The sequence below is a fragment of the Myodes glareolus genome, chromosome 13 (assembly GCF_982192425.1).
Source record: "Myodes glareolus chromosome 13, mMyoGla1.1, whole genome shotgun sequence".
In the NCBI taxonomy this organism is placed as follows: domain Eukaryota; kingdom Metazoa; phylum Chordata; class Mammalia; order Rodentia; family Cricetidae; genus Myodes; species Myodes glareolus.
This window is the reverse complement of record NC_142038.1, coordinates 51,328,553-51,355,960: the sequence shown is the minus strand read 5'-3', so window position 1 is coordinate 51,355,960 and position 27,408 is coordinate 51,328,553. Positions and strand designations below refer to the sequence as shown.

At 47.1% G+C, this 27,408-nt stretch overlaps 1 protein-coding gene across 2 annotated transcripts in view; it reads left to right on the top strand.

The window, feature by feature from the left end:
• The window catches only part of Psd2 (pleckstrin and Sec7 domain containing 2), a 52,818-nt gene extending 26,063 nt beyond the window's left edge, over positions 1 to 26,755 (top strand). Inside the window, exons 8-15 of one of the 2 annotated variants that reach the window (XM_087896152.1) lie at positions 14,714 to 14,803; positions 16,683 to 16,726; positions 17,684 to 17,874; positions 18,045 to 18,115; positions 18,463 to 18,620; positions 19,398 to 19,542; positions 22,786 to 22,929; positions 24,713 to 26,755. In XM_087896152.1, the coding sequence (XP_087752278.1) occupies positions 14,714 to 14,803; positions 16,683 to 16,726; positions 17,684 to 17,874; positions 18,045 to 18,115; positions 18,463 to 18,620; positions 19,398 to 19,542; positions 22,786 to 22,929; positions 24,713 to 24,922 (1,053 nt within the window). In that variant the 3' untranslated portion in view covers positions 24,923 to 26,755. The remainder of the gene's footprint in view (positions 1 to 14,713; positions 14,804 to 16,682; positions 16,727 to 17,683; positions 17,875 to 18,044; positions 18,116 to 18,462; positions 18,621 to 19,397; positions 19,543 to 22,785; positions 22,930 to 24,712) is intronic. The other variant, XM_087896151.1, reaches the window with a different exon arrangement.
• The last annotated feature ends 653 nt before the right edge of the window (positions 26,756 to 27,408 follow it).

Below are 27,408 nucleotides of genomic sequence, written 5' to 3'. Positions count from 1 at the left end.
TAGCTCTGGCTGTCCCGGAACTCTCTCTGTAGACCAGGCTGGTCTCAGACTCAGAGATCCGCTTGCCTCTGCCTCCCAAGTGCTGGGATTAAAGGCATGTGCCACCACTGCCCCCAGCTGAGGCGCATGGGAATTTAAGACGCGGCAAGCAGATGTGCTATCAGGACACATCTGAGGTGGAGCCCATGCCTTGCTCTACCATGGCTGTCTGCTCTTCCATCTCTCTTCTAAAAGCCCAGATGTGGCCTTCCTGAAATGTCAAGCCCCAGACAGCTGGTCTCTGCCAATCAAATGTCAGGTGACTCTTAAGGGGGCTCCTCCTCACCCCTTCACTCTTGTCAGGCCAGTGAGTGGAAGGATAGGTGTGGGGTGCCCAGGCCCCAGGCTGCCTCCAGGCTTCCCATGCTCACTAATTCCTTCTTCCTTCCTCTGTTGGCTACTGCTCTGGGCGCCCCTGCCCTCCCTTCCTCAGGTGGTAAGTTCTATTGTCAGAGTATGCATGCCGTGTGCTTAGCCCTGCCTCCATCCCCCCTCGTGTCCTGTCACACCATCTGCCCCACCCAACTGCTCTCTGGCCATCACTCACTCAGGACCAGAAAAGTCCAGGCAATACGGGGTTTAAGAAAAATCTGGGCTAGACTAGCTTCCCAACTCATTCTTGCCTCCCTTGGGTAGCTATGGGATCCTGGGCAAGTCACGTTCCCCTCCGAGTCTCAGGTTCTGCATCTTCTCAGGCCAGTGGTGATGCCCTCTAGTGTCTTGGGGAGAACCAAGAGAGGCAGCAGTTCATGTCAAGTGCCAGGGCCTGACCCTGGCAAGGGTTTTGCTGTGAACAATGCTATCACGTGCCCGGTGGTATCCATTGCTACTCTTATAACTCGAGTGATGGACAACCCGTGGGTATATCATTGAGGCAGTCAGCAGCTGGAGTGGCTGAGGGAGAGGAGGAGTAGCCAGCTGGGTTTGCGGGCACAAGTATGTGTATTCTCCACGAGTGGAAGTGGACTGAACACCCTGCACAAGTCAGCTCTTTTCCCGAGCTCGCTCCCTCCGTTCACAGTGTCGTTAGCTACACACCCCTCCACACAGTGCCCGTTCTCCATGGAGAGACTCCCAGACGGTGGGCCTTATCTGGCCTGGACCCTTCAGCTGAGGAGGGAGCAGTGGTTGGATTGGGCCTCCCCACTGTTGCAGACTGAGCAGTATCTCCCCAGAAACAGTGTTGCTCAGCAAGTGGAGGAGAGGGACACATGGGTTAGGCTTCTCTGTGTTTGCCCTCAGCACAGCTGGTATGGCCTGGAACAAACCTCTTAACTCACCAAGCCTCTATTTGTTTCCCCATCTTGTAACCCCTGCCTGTGAGTCTCTCTCTCTCTCTTTTTAAAATGTATTATTTTATTTTGTGTGCTTGTGGTGTTTTGCCTGCATGTACGTGTGAGGGTGTCAGGTCTGGGTAGTGAAGCTCCTGGTGGGTGGAAGATCCAGGGGAAGATGCGGGATTTGACTCCTGTCTTTAAGGCTTCCTTCCAGGTGAGCCATAAACACAGGCTAGGATCATTCTTACCTCAGTGCCATGCCAGACTTTCAGAAAAAGGCTGGCTGCCCTGGGTCAAAAGTGGTTACCAAAGGTCACGCTCTGAATCACCATGGGTTAGCAGCTAATCCCAGCCTGCCTTCACTCTGGTCAAGGATGTGGGTTTAGGGAGATGTCCTGGCCTGAGAGAGCCAGGGTCACAGTCATGAGATGGTGCTGTGGAGAGACACCAAGGCCTAGAGCCAAGGGAGGTCCTGTTGATGAAAATGGGGGTGGGAAAAAGGAGATGCTGGGCATTCAGTGTTCCCAACCATATGCCTTCTCGGGCTGTTCCATTTTCTGGGCCCCCTGTTCCTGTACACATCTTTTTGCCTGATGGCTGTTTTTAAACATTGCTTTAAAGCAAATAACTTCTTTGGTGTGTCTTTTTTTTGTTCCCCCACATCTTGGTGAGTCTTGCTTTTTGGTCTGGAGAGAGATGGACTGTAATGAAGGGTTTGACTTGGGGTGTGTTCTCTAGTGACTAGATGTTCCCCTATGGCAATGAGGCCAGGTGTTCTGTGTCGTGGAAGTCTCGTGTACACTCGCTGATTAGTGTACACCCATTGTGGTGAAATACAGTAGCGGGAGCTACTTAAGAACGCAGATGGCAGAGGCAGTGAGTGCGTGCCCAGCGGTGCACACCCACTACTGACACATTCCAGAACTTTCCCTCACTCTCAGATCAGCTTCAAAACCACCAGCAGTTCACCTTCTCACTGCCCCCAGTCCCTGGTGGATTTGCTTGCCCCTGCCTGGGTCTGTCTCCTGTAGACACCTGGCCTCCCGTGTCGGCCTTATTTCGCTTGACATACTGTTTTCAAGGCTGGTTCATGCTGTAGCGTGTGTCAGTACTTTATTCTTGTTTAGGGATAAACCGTGTTTCATGGCATGGAAAGGCCACATAGGACATTTATGGATATGCATGTGGGGTTGTGAAAATTTGTGTGTAAATTTTAGTTTGTACGCCTGTTCTCAATTTTTGTTGTTGAGACAGGGTTTCCTTATGTTGCCCTGGCTGGCCCGGAACTTGTTACTGTAGATCAGGCTGGACTCAAACTTACAGAGTTCTAAACTGCCTGCCCCTGCCTTCTAAGTGCTGGGATTAGGGACACGTGCTACCTACCACACCTGCCTCAGTTATTTTTTTTTATTATTTTTAAAAAAATCTGTGTGTGTGTGCATGTCTTGGGTACATGTGGAACTCAGAGGTCAACCTGAAGGAGTTGGTTCTCTTCTTCCTCTGTGTGGGTCTCCTAGGGTTGGGACTAAGATGAACAGTTTTGGCAACACCTTTACCTGCTGAGTCATCTTGCTGGCCTTAGTTTTTCATCTCTTTTGGGTACATGCTCAAGGTAGACTTGCTGAATTATATATTTTTATATTTGAAGGTCTGGCACATTGGCTAAATATTTCCTATCCCCCCCAGAAATACATAAGGATTCCAGGTGTCAACGGCATTAACCTTTCTTACCATGTTGAAAATATTATTGACGTCTTGGTGGATATGAAACACTACTTCAGTTTTCCCGTTTGACTTTGCTGCTGCGGAATGAGTCCAGGCTCTTGAGCATGCCCAGTGAGAGATCCAATGAGCACCTCTGAGCAACAATGGCAGCCCTGCTGAGGTTTTGATTCACCTGTCTCCATGACTACAGTACTGAGTTGCTTCCCATGTGTCTGACGGCCATTTGCGTGTGTTCAGGTCCTTTGCCCACTTTATTGTATTTATTCTCTTACTCTATAGTGTTGGCTGGGTACAAACTCACATCTCTCTTGACCCAACCTTTGAAAGTGCTGGCTGATGGGCATGCACCAGGCCTGGCTCCTGTGTCCAGTTTAAATGGCTGTTTTTGTTGTCACATTCTGCTGGCTTTCTGTTTTTAGAACATGAGACCTTCATCAGGCATACGACCTGCGGTGTTTCCCTCCTCTTACAGGTTGTTCATGCGTTCCTTCTCACTCTCTTGATAGAGTCTTGTGACATAGAACAGCTTTTTTTAAATATTTATTTAGTATACAATATTCTTTCTGTGTGTATGCCCACAGGCCAGAAGAGGGCACCAGACCCCATTACAGATGGTTGTGAGCCACCATGTGGTTGCTGGGAATTGAACTCAGGACCTTTGGAAGAGCAGGCAATGCTCTTAACCTCTGAGCCATCTCTCCAGCCCTAGAACAGTTTTTAAAATCTGAATGACATCCCAATCTATCTTCTGCTTGTGTGTGAACCTGTGTGTGCTTATGTGTAGAGGAGGCCAGAGGTCAGTTTGCAATGTGATTCCTCTGGAACCATCTGTTGTCTGAGGTTTCTGTCCTGCCCGGTCCTGCAGTCATTTAGTCCCAAAGAATCCCACAGAGGTCTACATCAATTATAAACTATTGGCCTAGTAGCTCAGGCTTCTTATTAACTAATTCTTATAACTTACATTAGCCCATAATTCTTGTCTGTGTTAGTCACGTGGCTTGGTACCTTTTTCGGCGAGACAGTCACATCTTGCTATCTTGCTTCCTCTGTGGCTGGGTCACGACTGCAGACTGAAACTTCCCTCTTCCCAGAATTCTCTTTGCCATGCCTCTACTTCCTGTCTGGCTATTAAAACACAATTGAGAGGGTGCAGACCGTTGTCCAATAGCACTCATCCATCTTTTTTAAAAACGGTCTCACCAGGACCTGGGACTCACTGTTACATTAGGATGGCTGGCCAGGAAGCCCAAGGGATCCTCCAGTCCCTTCTTCTCCATCCCTGGGATTAGGGCATGCACCACCAGACCAGACTTTTTATATGGTGCTGGGGATTGAACCCAAGTCTTCATGCTTGCACAGCAGGTGCATTATTGACTGTGCTCTTGCCTCAGCCCTGCGGTTTTCTTTTTTGGTTTGTGCGTTGGGCATCATGAGTCAGCAACCATTGCCAGTGTTGTGGTGGCGCATGCCTTTCATCTTAGTAGTCAAGCGGTAGAGGCAGGTGGTACCTCTGGGAGTTTGAAGTCAGCTTGGTCTACATGTTGAGTTCTAGGTCAGTTAGGGTTACAAAGTGAGACCCTGTAGCAAGCAAGCAAGCAAGCAAACAAACAAACAAACAAACATAAGAAGAAACAATCACCCGATCCAGGCTGTGAAGGTTTGCCCTGTTTTCTTCTGAGTTTTAGTTCTTCTATGTAGTTTTGACTTTTTCTTTTTTGTTTTCTTCAGCACTGAGGGTTGAACTTAGGGCCTCAAATGTGCTAGGCAAGCATTCTCCCACTAAGCCCCAGCCCTACGCTCAGTTTTAAATTCTATTCCAAGTAAAGACATACAATGTGAGATACAGATTCAACTCCATTCATTTACATCTCTGGTCCCAGCATCATTTATGCAGAAGATTTTTTCCCCATTAAACAGTCTTGGCAGGCTTGTTAAGATCTAGTCTGCTGGTAAGCGTGGTGTTATGTATCAATACTCAACACTCAAGAGGTCGAGGCAGGCAGAACTCGGAGTTTGAGGCTGCCTGCACTACAATAGATCCTATCTCCACCACCACCACCACCTCCTCCACCACCACCACCACCACCACCACCACCAAATTGGTTGATTGTAAATTGTAAGTTTGAGGCCGGGGAGCTCAGCTGGTCAAGCACTTGTCTAGCATTCATGAGGCCCTCAGTGTCCACAAAACTGATGGTCACCTACACCTGTGATCTCACCACTTGGGAGGTGGATGCAGGAGGATCAGAAGTCCAAGGTTGCCCTCGTGTATATAGTGAGTTTGAAGCCAGCCTAGGTATAAGAAACTTTATCTCAGATAATAATTGTGGGTTTACCTCCTGATGTGAGATTTGCTTCCATTCTGTAGCTCTATTCTTTGTTTTCACTACTGTGGCTTTCTAGTAAATTCCCAGTCAGAAAGTTTGATGGGTGAGGTCTACTTTTGCTCAAGACTGAGTGAGAGGGGTGATCTCTTGCAATTACATAAAAATGTAAGGATGGGCCTTGGCATTTCTGAAGAAGTGAGGTGTGTGTGTGGACGGGTGTGTGTATGTGGTGTGTGCGTGTGTGGGGTGTGTGTGTGTGTGTGAGATGTGTATATGGTGTGTGTGTATGTGTAGTGTGTGTGTATGTGGTGTGTGTGTGATGTGTGTATGTGTGGTGTGTGTATGGTGTGTGTGGAGTGTGTGTGTGTGGGTGTATGTATGTGGGGTGTGGGGGATTGTGTGTGTGTGTGTGTGTGTGTGTATGGGGGGGAGCCGTGTAGTGAGGGGCTGTGGGCAGGCCTGCTTTTCATCCTGCCCGGCTCCCGCACAGCTAGCTTAGCCCCAGAAATAATAACACACAAGTTATAATCATTTAAACACTGCCTGGCCCATTATCTCTAGAGAGTTAGTTACTGACTAACTCTCATATCTTGATATTAACCCATTTCTAATAATCTCGTGGTAGCACCATGAGGTAATGGCTTACCGGAAAAGATTCAGCATGTCTGACCTGGTGGCTGGCTCCATGGCGTCTGCCTCATAGCCCTCTTCCCAGCATTCTATTCTGTTTACTCTGCCTACCTAATTTTCTGTCCTATCAAAGGGCCAAGGCAGTCTCTTTATTGACCAATGAAAATAACACAATAGACAGATAACCCTCCTCCATCAGAGCCGAGAGATTTCGATGGCAATCACCTTGAGTATTCAGGTCTGTTGGGGAGAAGTGCCATTTTAGATGTTAAATCTTCCTAATCCATGAACAAAGGACATCCTTTTGTGGATTTATACCTTCTTAGTTCGTTTTAGAATTCTTTTGTAGCTTTGAGTATACAAACCTTTCATCTCCTTGGTTGAATTTTATCTGAACCAGGGTCTCATCCTGTAACTCAGAGCCTGGAACTTACTATGTAGCTCAGAATATCTCAAGCTCACCATGGGTTCCCTGCTTTAACTTTTTGGATGCTGGAATTACAGGCTTGAGCCCCCGACCCCAGCTTCCTTGGTTAAATATATTGACATTTTATTATTATTATTTTAAAGGAAGATCCCATGTATCTAGGTTGGTTTGGAACTCAATATGTAGCCTGGAATGGTCTTATGATCCCCCTGCCTTAGCCTTCCTTCTGCTGGAATTCTAGGGGGGAAGCACTATATCTAGTTCATTTTATTTAGTGTGTGTGCACACACACGTGTGCACATGAGTATGGAGTCAGAGGTGTACATCACTGGAGGCTAGTCTTCAATCACTTTCCCCCTTATTTGTTGAGACAGTGTTTCTCACTGAATTTGAAGCTCACAGATTCAAACAGACTGGCCAGCCAGCCTCAGGGATCCTCCTGCCGTCTCCCCTAGGGCTGCGCTTGTTGAGGTGCACTGCTATGTTGGCTTTCACGTGGGTCCTCACACTGACACGTGCTTGACTGGTCCATTTCCTCATTTTATTCTTGTTGATGCTGTTGTTCCCAAATTTTATTTTCTGATTTCTCACAGCTATACAGAGAAACCTTGTTTCAAAACAAAAATTAAAAAATGTTTTAAATTTGCTATTGTGTGTAAGTACATGATATATGTCAGGGAGTAGCCCCAGCTGTCCTAGAACTCACTTTGTAGACCAGGCTGACCTCAAACTATCAGACATCCACCTGCCTCTGGCTCCCAAGTGCTAGGATTAAAGGCTTGTGCCACCACACCTAATCTAACACATAACATTTTAAAAATCTTGGAAAAAGAAATACAACTGATTTTATACATTGATCTTATATTTTGCAACTTCAGTAAATGTGTTCATTAGTTTTAACGTTTTTTCTAGATCTTTAGCAGTTTCTGCATATAAAATCATGATATCTGCAACAAACATGAAGAACTTCCTCCTTTTTAATTTGGATTTTTTTCATTCTGGCTAGGACTCATCTATATCTATATCTATATCTATATCTATATCTATCTATCTATCTATCTATCTATCTATCTATCTATCTATCTATCTATCTATGAGACAGGGTCTCTCCACATAACCCTGGTTGTCCTGAAACTCACTATAAAGACCAGGTTGGCCTTGAACTCACAAAGAGTCTCCTACTTCTGTTTCCTAGGTGCAGGGATTAAAGGTGTGTACCACCATGACCAGTTGGCTAGGACTCTTAATACAATTTTGTGTGGAAATGTTTCTGATCTTAGGGGAAAAGCTTCCAGTCTTTCATAATTGTATGTCAGCTGTGGGCTTTTCACAAATACCCTTCATCATTTAAAGATGGTCCATTCTCTTCCTAGTTTATTAAGTATATTTTTCTGTTTATTTGGGGGAGGGGATAGTGGGCACTTGGTACATTTGTGGAGGTCATAGGACAACTTGCAAGAGTTGGCTCTTTCCTTCCATCACGTCACATGAGTCTTAGGGCTAGAACTCAGGTCCTCAGATACGGTGACAAAGTGCCTTTACCTGTTGAACAATCTCATACCATCTGTGAATAGTCCTTTTAAGATGCTGATAGATTTGGTTTGTTGATTTGTTGAGGATTTTTGCATCTTTATCCTAAAGAATTGCTGATCTGTTGTTTTCTTTTCTTGTGATATTTTGGCCAGGCACTGATATGCCCCACATCTACAGAATGAACTGGGAAGTGTTCCGAAAGGGTATAGCCACTTCATCTCGGTTCTCTAGCCTTTCGGCACCTTCTTCTTTAGTATTCTTGCTTACTTACTTCTTTTTGTCTACTTGATCTTCTTCTGAGTGAGTAGTGAAAGAAAATGAGGATGTGACCACTCCAAGGTGTGGCCGAGGAGAAAGATTTCTATTGTAGATTTGTAGATATGAGATAGAGTTCAGCCAGAGGCATCTGGAAGGATACAGACCGAACCCAGCTATGAGAGGAGAGAAAGAGAGAAGGGGAGAGCAGTGAGGAAGAGAAGAGGAGAGAGGGCAAGTGGACCAAGAGAGGAGCCATGGACCAAGAGCCAAGAGTGAGCCAACCAGGAGCCAAGGGAGCTCTGCTCAAATGACTGGATTGCATAGGAAAGAGAAGCTGGAGGAAGAGAAGGCCAGCCCCTGGGCTGGAGAGGTTCAGGGTGATGGGTGTGTGTGTGTGTGTGTGTGTGTGTGTGTGTGTGTGTGTGGGTGGGGGAGTGGGGTGGTGGGGGAGTGGGCTGGTGGTTGAGAAGTGCTTGGAGGTGTCACAGATACTGAATGATTCGTGTCCCAGGTTTCTTTGGCACCTGACAAGTAGTATTAAGATCTGCAACCAAAACTGTGACTGTGTCATCTTTTGGGTCTATCAAGTTTTATGTCCTATGTGCTATTTGGTATATAAAGATTTACAATGATTATATTTTCTGCTGAAATGATGCTTTTATTCTCTTCTAATGCTTCCTATTATCAGGACTGTCTTAGAGACATTAGTGGATCTGTACTGGAGATATTGTGTTAGTTGTATGGTGTTTCTTTTTGAACTTTTGGCTTCCAAGATGTATGTTCATTTATATTTAGGGTATGACTCTTGCATCATATACTTTACAAATACTAGTTCTCGTAAATTCCTTTTAATTTGACCATTTAACGAATTATGACATGTTTTAACTTAAGTATACCAAATAAATCTTGTGTTTTGGTTTATGCCCTTAATCCTAGCATGCAGGAAGTTGAGAGAGGAAAATCATTAAGAATTTGAGGCCAACCTGGGTTACAGATTGAGTCCCTCTCTCTTCTAAAACAAAACAAAACAGCAAGTACATAAATCAACCAGCCTAGTTACTTTTCCTTTTCTGTTTTATTCATCTGTTCTTTCTTTCTTTCTTTTTATAATTTATGTGTATTGGTGCGAGGGTGTCAGGTTCCCTGGAACTGGAGTTACAGATACTTGTGAGCTGTCCTGTGGGTGCTGGGAATTGAACTCAGGTCTTCTGGAAGAGCAGTGTTCTTAACCACTGAGCCATCTTTCCAGCCCATTTGTTCTTTTTTTCTTCCATTCTTGTCTTGTTTTAGATTGTTTAGGTGTTTTTTTTTTGAAATAGATTTCTGTTTTCCTCCTTTGTTATCTTCTTACTTGTGCATTCTTTCAGATATTTTTTTCTAAAAAAGTCTGCCTTTTGTGTTGCTGGGAGCTGACCCAGGGCCTTACACAAGCTAGACAAGTGCTCTATCGTTGAACTACATACCTAGGCCTCAGAATTCTTTTTCTGGTTTATGATGTACATTTTTTTTAAAGATTTATTTATTTATTTATTTATTTATTTATTTATTTATTTATTTATATAGTATTCTGCCTGCATATATGCTTGCAGGCCAGAAGAGGGCACCAGATCTCATTACTGATGGTTGTGAGCCACTATGGTTCACACTATGGTTCAATGTGGTTGTGAGCATTACTGATGGTTGCTGGGAATTGAACTCAGGACCTTCAGAAGAGCAGGCAGTGCTCTTAACCACTGAGCCATCTCTCCAGCCCCTGATGTACATTTTTGACTTGTTAAAAGTGTGTCTATCACTTCTGGAGCCAAGTGGCACCTAAACACCTCAGTTAACTCCCTGCTCTCTAGCTTTCTGTCTTCTCATGTTTCAGTCTTCTCCATGCTTCCTGACTCCCCCCACTCCCCTCTCCCCCAGCTTCCTGTTTCCTCAGGCTTCCTGTTTCCCACTCTCCCTACTTCTCCACACTTCCTGATTCACCAAGTGTAATGATTTTAAAAAGAAAGACAAAAAATGGGTGTCTTTTGGTGGATCCTGTCAAGTTATGCCACTAAGCAAACGGGCCATGCACAACAGAGTTAGCACAAGGGGTTTATTGGGGGAGGGAAGGTGGAAGTGAAAGGACTTAAGGCTGTTTCTGAGTGGGGACATGAGAAGCAGGCAGAGAGGCAGAACAGGCAAGAGGAGAGGCGAGAGACAAGGAAGACAAGAGAAGTAAGAGAGACAAAGAGCGAGCTGTGCCCGGAGGACACTTTTAAGGGATGTACCTGTCACATAGCTGACGGTGGACAGGCACCTGGTGACAGCAGAAGCAGGCTGTGGCCACTGTGGGAACTAACACCAAACTTCCTGTTTCTCTGTGCTTCCTTTTTTACACTTCCTGACTCCCCAAGTTTCCTGTTTCCCCATGCTTCCTACTTTACACTCCCTGTTTTCCCATGCTTCCAACTTCATACTTCCTGTTTCCCCATGCTTCCTACTTCACACTTCCTGTTTCCCCATGCTTCCAACTTCATACTTCCTGTTTCCCCATGCTTCCTACTTTACACTTCCTGTTTTCCCATGCTTCCTACTTCACACTTCCTGTTTCCCCATGCTTCCTACTTTACACTCCCTGTTTTCGCATGCTTCCAACTTCATACTTCCTGTTTCCCCATGCTTCCTACTTCACACTTCCTGTTTCCCCATGCTTCCCACTTCTCCATATTTCCTGTTTCCCCAAGCTTCCTGCTTCTCCACACGTCCTGTTTCCCCATGCTTCCTGACTCCCCAAGCTTCCTGCTTCTCCACGCTTCCTGCTTCTCCACACGTCCTGTTGCCCCATGCTTTTTCCGTCTTCACAGTTCCTCTTTCTCCATGCTTTCATCGGGAATCATTTTCTTCCTGACTGAAGAATTCATTATAGCCTTTCCCTTCTTTGTTTCAGTTTTCATGTTGACATATGGCTGGGGTATTTCTCAGGATCCCTTGCCCTTGGTAAGCTCTGAACTCCAATAGGGTCACTTGGTTCCTCAGCCATTGGGTCCTGCCTCAAAGAGGAAAGTTTCCCAGTGCAGGGCTCTCTCTACATTCCCAGATGGGCAGGAACTTAACCTTGATGTCTGCTTCGTATTTCTCCAGTATCTTCACACATGTGTTCCACGAATATTTCAGCCAAAACTTTCCCACTAATTCTTATTTAGGTGTATACACACACACACACACACACACACTCCTTTGTGCATGTGTGCCACATGTGCATGTGTGCCACATGTGCATGCTTGTGAAAGCCAGAAGAGGGCACCAGTTTTCCTGAAGTTACAGAAGGTTTGAGCCACCCAACGTGAGTGCTGGGACCAAATTCAGATTATCTGGAAGAGCAGTAATTGCTCTTAACCTCTGAACCATCTCTCCAGGCCCTGGACAGTTGTTTTTATTGGGAAGGTATCCTTTGTAACAAGGATATGTCATTATTAAGATTAAAAGACTATTTATTTATTTATTTATTTATTTATGAGACAGAGTCTTATGTAGCCCAGGCTAGCCTCAAATTCGCTCTACTGCTGAGGATAACTTTGTACTTCTGGTCCTCCCACCTTCTCTTCTCAAGTTCTGGGATTACAGGAATATACTAGTATGCCCAGTTTATGTGGTGTTATGGAGCAAACCTAAGACTTGACACACCCTAACTAAGCAGGTACTCTACCAGTCCAGCTACACACCCAGCCCATTATCCAGCTGTCTTCTGACTTTGTCCTCTCAGAGCTGAGAAGGTTCAGTGTGTGTGAAACTGTAAGACAGTGTTTACTCATGTCTTTTGTGTCCTTATATTGCACATGCCTAGGACACAGCTATGCTTACATCTGTATGCAGGAAATGTGTATATAAGAATACACACAGAAACAGACAAAAATATCAAGGCATACACAGGATCTTTTCTTTTTAACCCTTTGGAAGAAGTTAAGAAAATTCTCATCAGCTATATATTAAGCCTTACATTATCTGGGTGCAGTGGCATATATATATATATATATATATATTCCACTAATTCTGTTTCTAGAGATATGATAAAGATAGTAACCAAAAGAAATTTGGGAATGAAGGGTTTATTTGGGTTACAGTCCATCATCAGGGGCAACAAAGGCAGGAGCTTGGGGGCAGGAACTGACACACAAGCCACGAAAGAATTTTTGTTTTGTTTTGTTTTTGTTTATCGAGACAGGTTTTCTCTGTATAGCTCTGGCTGTCCTGGAACTAGCTCCTGCAGACCAGGCTGGCCTTGAACTCACAAAGATCCACCAGCCTCTGCCTCCTGAGTGCTGGGACTAAAGGCGTGTGCCACCACCGCGCAGCTCAATCTGCTTATTTATACAACCCAGGACCACTTTGCTGTCTGACAAACTTCCTAGGGGTGGCACAACATACATGTTTGCTCACACCTGATAGGAAACCCACAACAGATCAAGGTACGGGTCCCACCAAAGTCCAACTTGGGGTATCAATAATTTTTATCAGGGTTACTTACTGAAATATGGGTGAGAGGTTCTTTAGAAGCAGAAATGACTCAAAAACATCGACATCACTAAAGACCACCCCAGTATCAGGTGGGTTCATAAACACTGGGAACCTGGAGCGTGGCCTACAGGCAGCTATGCAGTTTGGAGGGTGTCTCTCCAGGTGTCTTAGGTAATCTAAGTTCTTCTAGGCAGCTCGGCTGTTTCTGCTTCTTCCAGGGAGCTGGACTGACCTAAGAGTCTTGGCAGCTTTGCTTGTCTGAGAGTCTTTGCAGCTTGGCTTCATCTGAGAAGGATTGTCAGCTTTTACTGTTTGCTCTGGCAGGGAGGCGCCCAATGAGTCTGGTCAGTTTCAGGGACTTCCTGAAACTAGTTTGGGATGTTTACCTTCCTGCTTAAAGAGCTCTCCTGAAGGATGAAATGTTTTAATATTGGAGGAAACTGTTACACAACACACCTACCTAGAGATTCAGTGACTCGCAATGACCTGGGTCCTCCCACATTAATTTTTAATTAAGCAATGCTCTGATGGAGGAGTTTTCTCAGCTTAGATTTCCTTGACTCTCGCTGGTGTCACGTTGACAAAAAACTAGTTATCATATCTATAAGCCCAACATTTGGAAGGCTGAGGCAGGAGGATCTCAAGTTTGAGGTCAACCTTGGCTATGTGGTGAGACCTGTGCCAAACACACATACACACACATATTCATGCACACGCACACACACATATGCATACACACACACTCACATGCACATACATAACACATGCGCATGCACACACAATGCATGCACACACACTCACACACACGTACACACACATACACACACATACACTCACATGCACACACACATACACACATTCACGTGCACACACATACGCATACACACACACACACACACACACACACACACACACACACACACAATCGCCTTGCAGCAGTACTTTCCACATTATTTCTGTGGTATGTGACCGGCCTGCCTGAAGTTAGTAGAGGCTCTTTGTTAAAGTAATGACAACACCAAAAAGTCTGGGGCAGTACACATGGAAGTCTGTCCTTGGGGAATCCTTGCACACATGAACATGTTCAAGGCTCTAGAGTGTGAAAATAAAATTGCTGTACTATATTCTTGTGTGTATGTGTGTATGTATGTATGTATGTATGTATGTACAGATTCCCATGTCATGGGAAGCTACCATTCCATAGTAAAATGGAAACACTGCCTCTCACAATCCTTCCATCATTGAAGTGCTGCCTAGGCTCCTCCAGTAGGGCTTCTCCAAGGATACTGTGAAAGTGTTGTGAATGCCAGGCTTAGAGGGCTTGAACCCTTCTACTAGTGAGAGGTTAACAAAAGACAGAATATGGGGGTACAGCCATCCATCCCTAGCTCTTTGCTAGCTTAGCTCAATATGGATCGCCCACGTGTGCTGGTGGTAACTGTTTTTTTTTTTTTTAAATCTCATGAGACTAAACTCTCCCTTACTTGCCCTACCTTTGAGAGGTCTTCCTGACCTCACTCTGTACAGGTGAGAGGGTAAGGCGACTGTGGCTGAATATACAGAGCTACTCAGTAGCCAAGAGGCCTGGGTTCAAGTCCTGGTGCTGAGTGACTTTGGGAGCATTAGCAGTGGGAGAGCGGGTGAGAGCATAGGCTTTGATGTCAGACACACTGGGCCCGCCCACTTCCTTCGCACACCACGTCACCTTCTCATCCTTCAGACACGGAGATCTGATAATGCTGTCACATCTGATGCCCAGGGCAGAGCAGGCATCTGCCAGACTTGGCCAACCAGACTCCTTCTCTGAATTTCATGTTGCTTGTGGATCAAATAGATTTTTGAATGCAAAAAAGTTTTGTAAATCCTTGGAGGTGAAGGAGTAGCCAGGCAATTTTACTTCCATTGCTGCCCTCAGTGCTGCCTCATCCTGTCTGGCTGGGCAGGGGAAGGGGTGCGGACCACACCAGCCTTCTTCCCTACTCTCAGGCAGAACCATTTCTCCATGACAGAACATTGGCAAGAAGATGTCCTGCCAGCAATTCATTGCCAATTTGGACCAGCTGAATGATGGCCAAGACTTTGCCAAAGACCTGTTGAAGGTATCTGCTAAGGTCCTCCTGCCCCTTGCCCTGCTCCACGTGAAGGGAGTGAAATTTTGCCCCACTGAGTCTTGACATTCTCGACCCATAGCACGGCATCCAGGGCCCCATCACTCTGGGGCAGAGATGGAAACTGCTCAGTTCCTCAGTTGACTGTTCTGTCTTCTCTAAGAAAGATAGACGGTGAGGCTCTGTGTACTCTGATTTCATTGCCCCAATCACCACCATTTCTATCACAGCAATAGCTGTCACGCCCACCAATCGTTATGGCTGCCACCCGTGACCACCACCACAACCATCACTACCACCCCCACCACAACCATAACCACCACCACCACCTTTAGCACACCTCCATCACCACCACTACCACCCTCCACCACCACCATAACCACCACCACCAATTCCACCACACCTCCATCACCACCACCACCACCACTGTAACCACCACTACCACCTTCCACCACAACCATAACCACCACCAACACCTCCACCACACCTCCATCACCACCGCTACCACTTTCACTATCACCATCGCCAACATAACCACTACTACCACCACCCACCACAACCATAACCACCACCACTATAACATTCACTACTACCACTACTACCACCAACATAACCACAGGGAAAGGCTCATTCATTCCTCCATCACCAGCAATGAAAGAAATTAGTTTCCTTTGAGACAGGCCTAGGATAAAGTTTTGGCCTTGGATAAAGAGGAGCAGATGTATTTTGAGGGTATGTATAAATGATGAGTTCATTTTTAGATAGTCTTTTAATATCCTTATGGTCCTAGGAGGGGAGTTGAATGGCAAATCTGAAAGAAGACATGTACAATTATTATGTGTCAGTTACAGAAATTAAAAGAGAACATCGTCTCTCCCTCTCTTTTTGCTATAATTATCTGCTTTATCATCAAGAAGTACCTGTTGAGAACATATCTTAAGATCAAGCTGGGTGGTGGTGGCGCACGCCTTTCATCCCAGCACTTGGGAGACAGAGGCAGATGGATCTCTGAGTTTGAGACCAGCCTGGTCTACAGAGAGAGTTCCAGGATGGTCAGAGATACACAAAGAAACCCTGTCTTGAAAAAAAAACCCAACAAAACAAGATCAAATCATCACCCATCCACTTACTAATCTCCCTCTACTTATCTATCCTTTGCCTGCCTCTCCATCTTCACACATTCCTCATGCATGGATACACCCATCCATGTAACCACTTACCCACCCATTTATTCCTCACCCACTCCTGTATCCCCCAAAGTTACTTTTTTTTTCCTCAAGACAAGGTCTCATGTGGCTCAGATTGGCCTTCAGCCAACTATGTAGCTGAAGGTGACTTCAAGCCTCTGGTCCTCTTGTCTCTACTTCCCAAGTGCTGGGGTTACAGGATTGTGCCACCATGTTGGTTTTCTGTGGTTCTGGGCATCAAATCCCCTGCTTCATGCCTCTGGATAAGCACTCTTAGATGAGCTATGTTTCCAGCCTTCCAAACACTCATATGCCAACCATGAATCCATTCTGACATCCATTCATTTACTTCCCAACATCCTATCCATCCACCCATCCTGTGGCATTCTAGACTTTGTACTGAGGATTCAGTGGGGAACAAGATAGACATTATTGACCTTGGAATGCTTACAACCTCCTGGCTAGACAGACAGTAGTGACTGCATAATGAAATCTCACCCATCCATACACCCATCTAACCACTCATTCATAAACTGGCATCAAGCAAGTATGAGTCAAGCCCCCACTTTACTCTTTAATGCAAAGGTGCTCCCTCGCCACAGCCACATTGCTGGAGAGACACAGGGATTTCTCTGACTACACCTTAACTCCTCTCTCTCTCCCCTTTCTCCACCCCGGTTCAGACGCTTTACAACTCCATCAAGAATGAAAAGCTGGAATGGGCCATGTGAGTAGTGATCAAGGATGTGGGTATTGAGACTGTTACCCAGAGAGGGAGTGGCTGGGCATGCAGGCCACTCTCCATGGTGCTGATTTATCCTACCCAGGGCCCGTCAATCCCTACCCTGCTCGACAAGACCCTTAGGCACGCCTCTATTTTCTGACCTGATTACAGGTGTGCAAAGTTTACATCGCTGTAGAATTTAGCTCTGTGGGTGTCTGTGACTAGCCTTTCTGTACTGAGGATATTGCGGAGTTCCCAATCAATGACAGCGTTTTCCCTTTTGGGAAGCAGGAGGGCAGGAGGCCCAGGTCCCCTACAGCACTAGCTAGCAGTATGAAGATGTTTGGGTGGTGACTGCTTTTGGCAGTGGGGCGGGGCGAATGCCACAGCTTCTTCATCCATGAAGTCTGTGCACAACCATCACAAGAGTTGCTGGTTGGTGAAGTTGTGAGGGGCTCAGAGGGGAGCCCCATGGCTGAGCTCCCCAGGGAAGATTGTGCCTTTGGGTATGTGTGGAGGGTGTGCCTTTGGGTATGTGTAGAGGCCTAAATCTCAGGGACTGCAACACTGAGAAGAGCTGGCACTATTCTATCAGGACTCCCATGGTAGGCCTGGACTTCAGGGCCTTGCCCTCTGGTTCTACTATTTCCAGCATGTTGGCATGGTTTGTGCAACAGCTTCAGACGGCAGGGGGCTAGTGCCCCAGGACTGGAGAGGAGAAGGAAGGTTGGGGGAAGGAGACTTGAAGAAAGTCTCCAACTCTATGTTAAAGGTGAAGATTAGGTTAGAGACCCTGAACGAAAGACCAGACATCAAAGATCAGGACTGAAGATGAAGGGGACGGGTCGGGTCCCCGGAGCTGTATTCTGATGCCAGAGGAGTGGCTGGTGGGAAAGGCTGTGGCAATGGGTGGGGGCAAGGTCTCTCAGGAGGTGGCTCTCAGGTCTGGTCCCTTCCTAGTGATGAGAATGAGCTGAGAAAATCCCTGTCTGAGCTGGTGGATGACAAGTTTGGGACAGGCACAAAGAAGGTGACCCGGATCTTGGATGGTGGCAATCCATTCCTGGATGTCCCGCAGGCTCTCAGCGCTACCACCTACAAGCATGGCGTGCTGACCCGGAAGACTCACGCTGACATGGATGGCAAGAGGAGTGGGTGTCAGACTGGGGAAGGGACCTGGGAGGGATCCTGGTGTGTGAGGGACCCACCCTTGGCCATTCCTTTGGGGACACACGGATGGGTGGACATGCAGGGGGTGACAAGCTAGGGGGTCACTGAAGCAAAAGGTTGCAGCCACACTACCTTCGCTTCTCCCCCTCAGCACCCCGTGGGAGGCGTGGCTGGAAGAAATTCTACGCGGTGCTCAAAGGAACCATCCTGTACCTGCAGAAGGTGAGATGGAGGCTGCTTCACAGCCCTCACCCAGAAAGCTCTCCCTCAGCATACCCAGCCCCTGCCTGTGGCACCCAGCTCAGGGTCTTCTGGCCAGGACTGGGGCCTGGAGAGGAGCTAGGGCCTTCTTCTAGCAAGTGTCTGACCTGAACTTGAGGGTTTTGGCAGACAAACTCTGAAATGCCAAGTGGACAGACAGCAATGTGAGGAGAGAGTCCACAGAGTGATCCATGTTGGGGTCTGGGAAGGTAGAGGTAATGCAGAGGAGGAGAGGGGGAGAGGAAACAACAGCGGGATGTGTGGGGCTGTAAGCCACAGCCTGGAGTGACACAGCGTACCTCACTCAGGATGAATACAGGCCCGACAAGGCTCTGTCTGAGGGTGACTTGAAGAATGCCATCCGCGTGCACCATGCTCTGGCCACCAGGGCTTCTGACTACAGTAAGAAGTCCAATGTGCTCAAGCTGAAGACGGCTGACTGGAGGGTCTTCCTTTTCCAGGCACCGTAAGTAGGGGTAGAGCAGAGTTGCCAACCAGGCTCTCAGCCTGTCGCTTCAGCCCAGCAAGCTGGACTCTCCTGGTCTCAGGATAGACACCTCAGCTGCCTGTGCCTGACAGCCGCAGACTTGCTGAGTCTGCTTGATGTAGCTCAATGACTGCTCTGAGTCTTCCAGAGCAGCTGTTCTCAGTGTGATCTTCTCTGTCACCTGAAAGCTGGGCAGAGATGCCACCTCATTGCCTCATCTTAGGACCACAGAGTCAGACTGGGTCTAAGAAGCCCGCAGGGGCTGCAGGAGCACGGTGAAGGTTGAGACAATAAACTGTGACTCAATCCTTGACAGACTCAGAGGTTAGGGGGAAGGGCTCCCTCTACGGCCCTCCATCCTCTGTGACTAGATATGGGGGATTTCACATGCCTGATAAGCTTCCCGTGAAGGAGGCTAGGATGTGAGGGCTGGGGACTGAGTGGGAATGGTGACCAGGTGGTGGGGACAGGACAGAGGTTTGCTCACGCAGCTGACTCTAGAGTTCATGGATTCTTGGGACGTCAGTCCAGAATGGAGTGGGTTTACTTCATGGGAGTCCAGATGGGAGTTCCCTATCCAGTTCTGATCAGGCTCACCTACCCACCTGCCCACTCCCACCCTCCTTCCTGCCCTTGCCTAGGTATTAGGGCCTTTTTTGCCAGACTTCATGCTGAGGACTGGATGCTAGGTGTGTGGAGGGCTGGAGGTCCTATCATGAGAACCTAGAGTCCTTTTATGTCCTCTTTTGTCCCCAGGAGCAAGGAAGAAATGCTGTCCTGGATCCTGAGGATCAACCTAGTGGCCGCCATCTTCTCTGCACCTGCCTTCCCAGCGGCCGTCAGCTCCATGAAGAAGTTTTGTCGGCCACTGCTACCCTCCTGTACCACACGCCTCTGCCAGGTACAAGCTCCTGGGTTAGGCTGCTTGCGTAAGCTCAGCTTTTTCTCCGGGTCATGTGGCCCTGGGCTGAGGGACACCAGGGAAGGAGAGATATTCTACCAACCTACCCCCACTCACAGATGGGAAGACTGAGACCCCCACATAAACAGCATACAGAGGCCTGGCAGTGCGGCTGCATGGGTGTGGTTGTGGGTCTGTGGCATGAATTGGGAGGCTGTGTGTGTCAAAGAGATAGGTGGCACATGACTGGTCCTTCATCCACTGCTCCATTTGATGGTTTAGAGATTTATTTAGTGTGTGTGTATGTGCATGTATGTGTATTTGCATGTACATTTATGCATGTGTGTGCACATGTGTGTGTATGTGCATCGTGCATATGTGTGCATGTGTGTGTCACATCCTGCTTAACTTGATCTATAGTTCTATTAATTTCCTTATAAATGACATTGTTGTAAATGGTGAGCGGGCTGCTTTTTGTCCTGCCTGGCTCCCGGCCACCTGGCTAGCTTTACCCAAAATAATTACATGGAAACTGTATTCATTTAAACACTGCCTAGGCCATTAGTTCTAACCTCTTATTGGTGAACTCTCACATATTAGTTTAACCCATCTCCATTAATGTGTATTGCCACTTAACTGTGGCTTACTGACATGAGTCTAACTAGTGTTCGTCTCGGAGAGGAGAGCCATGGTGTTTGCCTGACTCTGTTTTCTTTCTCCCAGAATTCTGTTTGGTCTACTCCACCTATCTAAATTCTGCCCCATCAAAAAGCCAAGGCAGTTTCTTTATTTGACCAATGAAAGCAACACATAGAAAGAAGACCCTCCTACACCATGACATAATTTCATTTTTATTTTTCAAAATTTATGTATAGTGTGTGTGTTCCTGTGTGAGTTTATCTGTGTCAAACACATGCAGGTGCCCACAGAGGCCAGAAGAGGGCCTCAGATTCTCTGGAACTGAAGTAATGGGCAGTTGTGAGCCACCTGGTGTGGGTGCTGGGAAGTGAACCTGGTTCCTCTGGAAGAGCAGTAAGTGCTCTTAACTGCTGAGGCATCTCTTTAATACCCCATAATTTCATTCTTCATGGCTGTATAAAACTTCATGTGTGTATACACTACATTTTCTGTATCCATTCATCTGTTGATAGACAGTCAGGCTGATTCTGTCACTTGGCTGTTGTGAACAATGCTGCAAGATGCATGGGTGTGCAGGCATTGCTGTGGTGTGCCGACTTTATATTCCCAGGAATGGTACAGTTGGAGCATTTGGTAGCTTTTTTTTTTAAATTTTATTATTTTGTGTGCGTATGCTGTGTTGGGGGTGGGTCACACATGGCCTGGCATGTGTGGATGTCAGAGGTCTACTTTGTGTAGTCTGCTCTCCTATCTTTTCATGGGTCCTGGAATCTAATTCAGGTTATCAGGCTTGTTCAGCCAGAAGTTTACCTGCTGAGTTTTCTCTGTGGCCTCCTCTTTTTTTTTTTTTTTTTTTTTGATGAGCTCCCACCCAGAGTAATTTCCTCAGTAAATGTACTGACAGTTTATAGTCCCACCCCGTGCGTGCCATTCCCTCCAGTCTTCAAGAGACTTTGTGCTCGACTTTCCCTATAAAACATTTTTTGAGACTCCTTTATTTTATTTTATGTGTTTGGGTGTTTTTCCTGCATGTATGTCTGTGCACTAGGCATGTGCCTGGTGCCTGCAGAGGCCCGATGAGGGCATAAGATCTCCTGGAACTAGGGTTGCAGATGGTTGTGAGTCACCATGTGGGTGCTGGGAATTGAACCCAGGTCTTCTGGGAGAGAAGCCGGCATTTTTAACCACGGAGCCTTCCCTCTAGTTCCCATTTTTCACTTTTTAGAAACAGTCTGGTGTTGACGTTTGTCTTAGTCAGGGTTACTATTGCTGTGATGAAGCCCATGACCAAAAGCAACTCGGGGAGGAAAGGGTTTATCTCACTCACATTCCCATATAACAGTGGAACTGTTTATCTTCAAAAGCGGTGACGGGAGCTGATAGAGGTCATGGAGGGGTGCTGCTTACGGACTTGCTTCTCCTGGCTTGCTTAGCCTGCTTCCTCTCTCTCTCCCTTTCTTTTTCTCGAGACAGGGTTTCTCTGTGTATCTCTGGTTGTCTTGGAGCTCCCTCTGTAGACCAGGCTGGCCTCAAACTCATAGAGCTCCACCTGCCTCTACCTCCCCGAATGCTGGGATTAAAGGCATGCACCACCACCGCTTAACTTCAACCTGCTTTCTTATAGAACCCAGGACCGCCAGCCCATAGATAGCACCATCCATGATGGGCTGGGCCCTCCCACATCAATCACTAATTAAGAAAATACCTTACAACCCGATCTACTGAGGCATTTTCTCAATTGAATTTCCCGCCTTTTAGATAACTCTAGCTTATGTCAAGCCTAGCCAGGATAACATTCTTCTTCTTTTTTTTTAATCTTTAAATACTTTAGTTGCTATGAAAACCCCATCTCACTAATACTACAGATTCTCAGGGTATTTTGGACAGAAAGGATAAAGGATGGACCAGAACTTGAGAACAGAGGGTTGGCAAGCTACAAACTTCCTTCTTCAGCCATTGGCCCCTTTCCTATCAGGGCCTTTGTCTCTCCACAGAGCTCCAGGGCATTCTGTATCTGTTGGGAGCACCTGTGTATGGGGAGCATAGTGAACACAGACACGACACCACACACACACACACACACACACACATACATCCCATGAGCACACAAGTGCACACATGCACCCCTGTATGCCTGCAGCACAGGTGTGTCCACATATCCGTGCGGGCAGATTGCTCTAAGGGGCCTCCTCACTGTAGTGAGTGGGGTGTGTGCACTGGGCTGTCGACGACAATGTCTCAGTCTACCTTTAGGTGTGATCCGGATCTGCAGCTGTCACGCACACCCGAAGGTGGTTGTGAGACGATGCATGTGCTGGATAGAGGTAGAGGTAACTGGGGCCAGGCTGACCCTTGGCCCCGCATGCTTGGGCGCAGGTGTGGAATTCTATGCACGGGGCTCTGGTGGCGGTGTGGACACTCACATGCAGACCTCAAGCTCTCTTATCTCCTCCTGGGCACTGAGGAGGGCTGATGGCCCTGAGGAGGAGAATTTGAAGACTCTGGTTGGCACCAATTTCCCTGTGCTGAAACTGCTTTCGGTGTGATGAAGTTGGCTTACCCCTGGACATTCCAGACCTCACTGACCCGGGCTTGTCCTTGCAGGAGGAACAGCTGCAGTCTCATGAGAATAAGTTGAGGCAGGTGACTGCAGAGTTGGCTGAACACAGGTGTCACCCAGTGGAGAGGGGCCTCAAGTCCAAGGAGGCGGAGGAATACCGGCTGAAGGAACACTATCTCACGTTTGAGGTAGGTCTTGGGAGGTGGATGGCAAAGGTTAAAGCTGGGGCCAGAGGAGGGGGCCCACTCCCACCCTCCACTTCCTGCCATCAGCATGCTAGGGACTCTAGTTCGAGACTCCCCCATTGTGGGGTTCTATTAGGTGTAAGCCACAGTGTCCTATGGCCAGTCTTGCACAGTCTGGCTGTCAAATGTTGGTCAGTTTTGCCTATGCCTGGGTTTCTCTAGGAGCCCCTAACATCTACTCTGCAATGTGAAAACAGAGATGACAGCAGCTGTAGTGAGCTTTCTTGGGCTGAACCCTGGCTCTTCTCCCTTCTTTGCATGGACCTTCATGTCAATCCTGTGAAAGGGTTTCTATAACTATACCCATTTGACAGAAAGGTAAACTGATGCTGAGAGAAGCCAGAGCACTGGATCCTAACCAGTGATGACTGCAACTCTGGCATCTGAGTCCTCTTTTACTTGGCTTAATGTGTGTGGGGAGGACATGAAGCCTGGTAGGCAGAACTGGGCGAAAAGGCTCCCCTTCTCCTGATGGTGGGGAAGGCCTGGAGCTCAGAGTCAAGGTGCTCAAATACCACTAAGCCCCCCTCCTAAATGTTGACAGCAACTTACATCTCTTTTAAGTGTTTGTGAACGCATCCATTTCTTCATACCCTTCCCAATACCGGGCATTTGGAGATGTTTTAATCTTCCTTGATCTCGCAAGTTTAACAATCATTGCCTCATTATTATTTTCATTTGATTTTACATTATTAATTAAAAATATTTCTTTTTATTTATTTTGCACACTTGTTTGTTGATCCCTATGAAGGCCAAGGGAGAGGATCAGATCCCCTGATGCTAGAGTTACAGGTTGTTGTGATCTGCCTAATAGGGATGCTGGGAACTGAACTCGGGTCCTCTGTATGAGCGGCAAGCTCTCTTAACCGCTGAGCCATCCATTCAGCTCCCAAATTTTTAAAATTTTAATTGGGGCAACACATAATAGATTGCACCATCTTGATTACTTTTCAGTGTGTAGCTCAATAGCATTTCTTCACATTGTACCAATCTCCAGACTTCTCTGTCTTCCCAAATAGAAGTTTTGTGCTCATTAAATGTAATTTTCTTATCCTTCAAAGCACAGACATTTTAAATATCAATGTAGTTCCATTTGTCCATTTTTACCTTTATTGTCCACGTCTTTCATGTTATATCTAAGAAATTATTGATATTATTTGGATTTTCAAGGTGTAAGTGAGAAGCTGGGCATGATGGGGGTCTGACAATAATCCCAGTACTCAGGAAGTTGAGGCAGGAGGATCTCAGCAAGCTCAATGTCAGTCTGGTTTGCAGAGTGAGTTCCAGGACAGCCAGGAATACATAATGAGATGATGTCTCAAAAAATTATGAGTGAGATCTACGTGTGTGTATTCTGCCTGTCTTTTATTGGATAGTCCATTTCCTTTTTATCGATTGCAAGAGCTCCCTGCGTGCCGAAGAGGGCAATGCTATACTGCTAGTTTTTTTTTTAAAAAAAATATTTATTTATTATGTATGCAATATTCTTTCTGTGTGTATGTCTACAGGCCAGAAGAGGGCACCAGACCTCATTACAGATGGTTGTGAGCCACCATGTGGTTGCTGGGAATTGAACTCAGGACCTTTGAAAGAGCAGGCAATGCTCTTAACCTCTGAGCCATCTCTCCAGCCCCCTATACTGCTAGTTTTCTAAGATGGCTCCCCATCTCCTTTTTGTTGCATCTCTTTTGACTTTGCTTTTGGCTTTTGTCTGCCCTATTTCCAGAAAAGCCGTTATGAGACCTACATCCACCTCCTATCCGTGAAAATCAAAGTGGGTTCTGATGACCTGGAGCGGATCGAGGCCCGTCTGGCTACTCTAGAAGGGGATGACCCAGCTCTCCGGAAGACACACTCAAGCCCCGCCCTCAGCCTGGGGCACGGGCCTGTGACTGGCAGCAAAGCCACAAAGGATGCCTCCGCATCTGATTCTTAGCTGGTGTGGCTGTACAGGCCCTGGAGGCAGGCAAATGTCCCCAGAGGGGGTCAGTGAGCACAATTCCAGTCGAAGGCTGCTTGGACCAAGCGTCAGGCAGTTAAAACTGGCAACCAGAGGGGTATGGAGAGCCTTGTGGTCAAGGAGATGCCATTTCATGGCGCTGATCTTCTGTATCCTCGGCCGTCTCCGGCCTAGATCCTCTTCTAGCCCTGGCTGCCCTCAAGTCATGGGGCCTTGCTTTGCAGGTCAGACACGCTCAAGGGCTGCCAGCCGGAGAAGTCAGTCACTGTTGCTTCCCCAGGCCCCTTCTCATCAAGCGGCTCCTTCATCTTGTGTTTGTGAGGACTCTGGGTCTCAGCTTGGATACCTACCCTTTCTCCTCTTTCCTCTCAGTTGACCAGCAGCAGGTCTATGGACCACCAGCAACGCCTTCTCCTTTCCTTTTTCCCAGCAACCTTTGCAACCGGTCCAGGTCTCCTGCCTCACATTGCAATAATCTGAGGCCTAACCTCCACTCAGTGCCAAACTGATTCCACTCGTGCGTGTATCCATCTCTCCTTTTATCCACTCTGAGGCCTCTCCTGCCTCTTTTTTATATGGACACAAACTATATATATATGTAAAGAACTAATTTAAGGAAGGTTTGAGAACTACTACCAATTAGAGGATGAACCCAGATGAAGGAACAAGCTTGTCTCAGAGCTCGGCCTGCGAGCAAGGCCGCCTGCTATGGGGCCCTCCGCTGCCCTGACGCTCTGGATGGAAAGATGAAGACCTTTTCCTCTTCCAGCTGACTTGTGACTCTCTGGCACTTTTTCAGTTGATGCTTTCGGACTAAACAGGATACGCGTGTCACCTCCCCTGTCCCAAGGGTGCCCTTGTGGGGTGATGGCTCAGGAGCCCTCCTCTGTTTGCTTGGGTCTCGAGTTCCAGTGTGGCCTCTGCACCGACCTGCTGGCCGGGACGGAGGTCACTCTACCTTTCCGAGCGCCATAGGCTGAATGATAGAGTGAGGTGGAGGGAGCTCTCAACTCATGGGCTCGGGGACAAGGTGGAGTGGCAAGTTTTTAATTACTGATGATCTTTTCCTTTTTTTAGTGAGTGAGAAAAGCCTAGCTAAGGACGTAGCTGAGAATAGAGACGCGTGTCCGTCATGGGTTGACATCCTTCACTTAGACCAACAAGTGAGTTGGGGAGGGGATGGCCCTCTAGACACAGCTACTGTGAACTAGCCTTTCCTATTGTTTGGCCAACAGTTTGACCTCTTTGGTGACGTAAGCCTGTGACTAAGCGGTCGGTCTAGTGTTTAAGGTCCACTCCCATTGGATGTGGGGAGCTGTAAGTATGTGGAGAGGCGCAGGGGGCTTAACTCCAGATTGTTTAAATTGGATTAGCTGAAGTGTGTATTATAACCAAACCTTCTGACCCCTTTGTTTTGCTCAGGGGAAGTAAACGCTCGTTTGAATGAGATCAGAAAGGCGATTTAGGGGCAGTAAAGAGATCTCAGTTCTTTGTCCAGCTGCCTGAAGGTTCTTTGATTTTCAGGCCCGGGTCCCTCCCTCTGTGTCAGGGGAGTGGCGGGGGGCGATGACAGCCGAGGTGTAAGCTCACTAGCCACAGACACGCGCGCGTGTGCGATTCCCCAAGCACTAGTCGTGCCTCCCACCAGTAAAGACATTTCTTACTTCACTTCCTTAATTGTATAATTCTTTATTTGTAAATTATATACATGTACTACTGTACTAAAATATTATGTACATTATAAAACATACACAAAAATAGAAATTTAAAAAAAGATGAGATGAAAATAAATCTAAATCAAAGTTCTAATATTTTTCCTGCATTCTAATAGACCATCATGTTCCTCTTCCCTAACCGTTGCTCCTAACATGCCCAGGAGGACTAGTCAAACCCAGGGTCTGACAAAATGTAGTAAGCGGTTTTCTCCATCTAGAGGTCCTGGCTATTTGCCCAGGGTTCAGGAACTCCTGGTTGCTAACTCTAGACAAATGGCCTTCAACCTCTTCAGTGAGGGACAACCATGTGGCATAGATTGTTGCTGGGTGCTGGGATGGTGGTGAAGGAGGTCCACTCCCTGTCTCCATGGGTCTCACAGATATGGGGGGGTCTCGGGCAGAAGTGGTTATCATTGCCATCGGGGACTCTGAGAGAGGCTGGGGAAAGACTAAACGTGATACTACAAAGTAAAGAATTTGGGGAGCAGGGAAGAGAATTTTGACCTACGAAGCTGCCTGAATGTCCTGAGTGTTCCAGGGGACAGGGTGGTGGAAGGGAAGTTGCTTAAAGTGATTGCAATGCTTCCTGAAAGGCCACACACTCAAGTTTCCCCCAAGGCTGAAACCTGAGAGTCAGGGTGGGCAAGAGGGTCTCTCTGGTCAAGCATGCTCCTGAGTCCCAACCATACACTTCCAGTGAGTAGGTGGCTGATGTAATGAGGAGAGAGCCGAGGAGCTAGGTTAAGT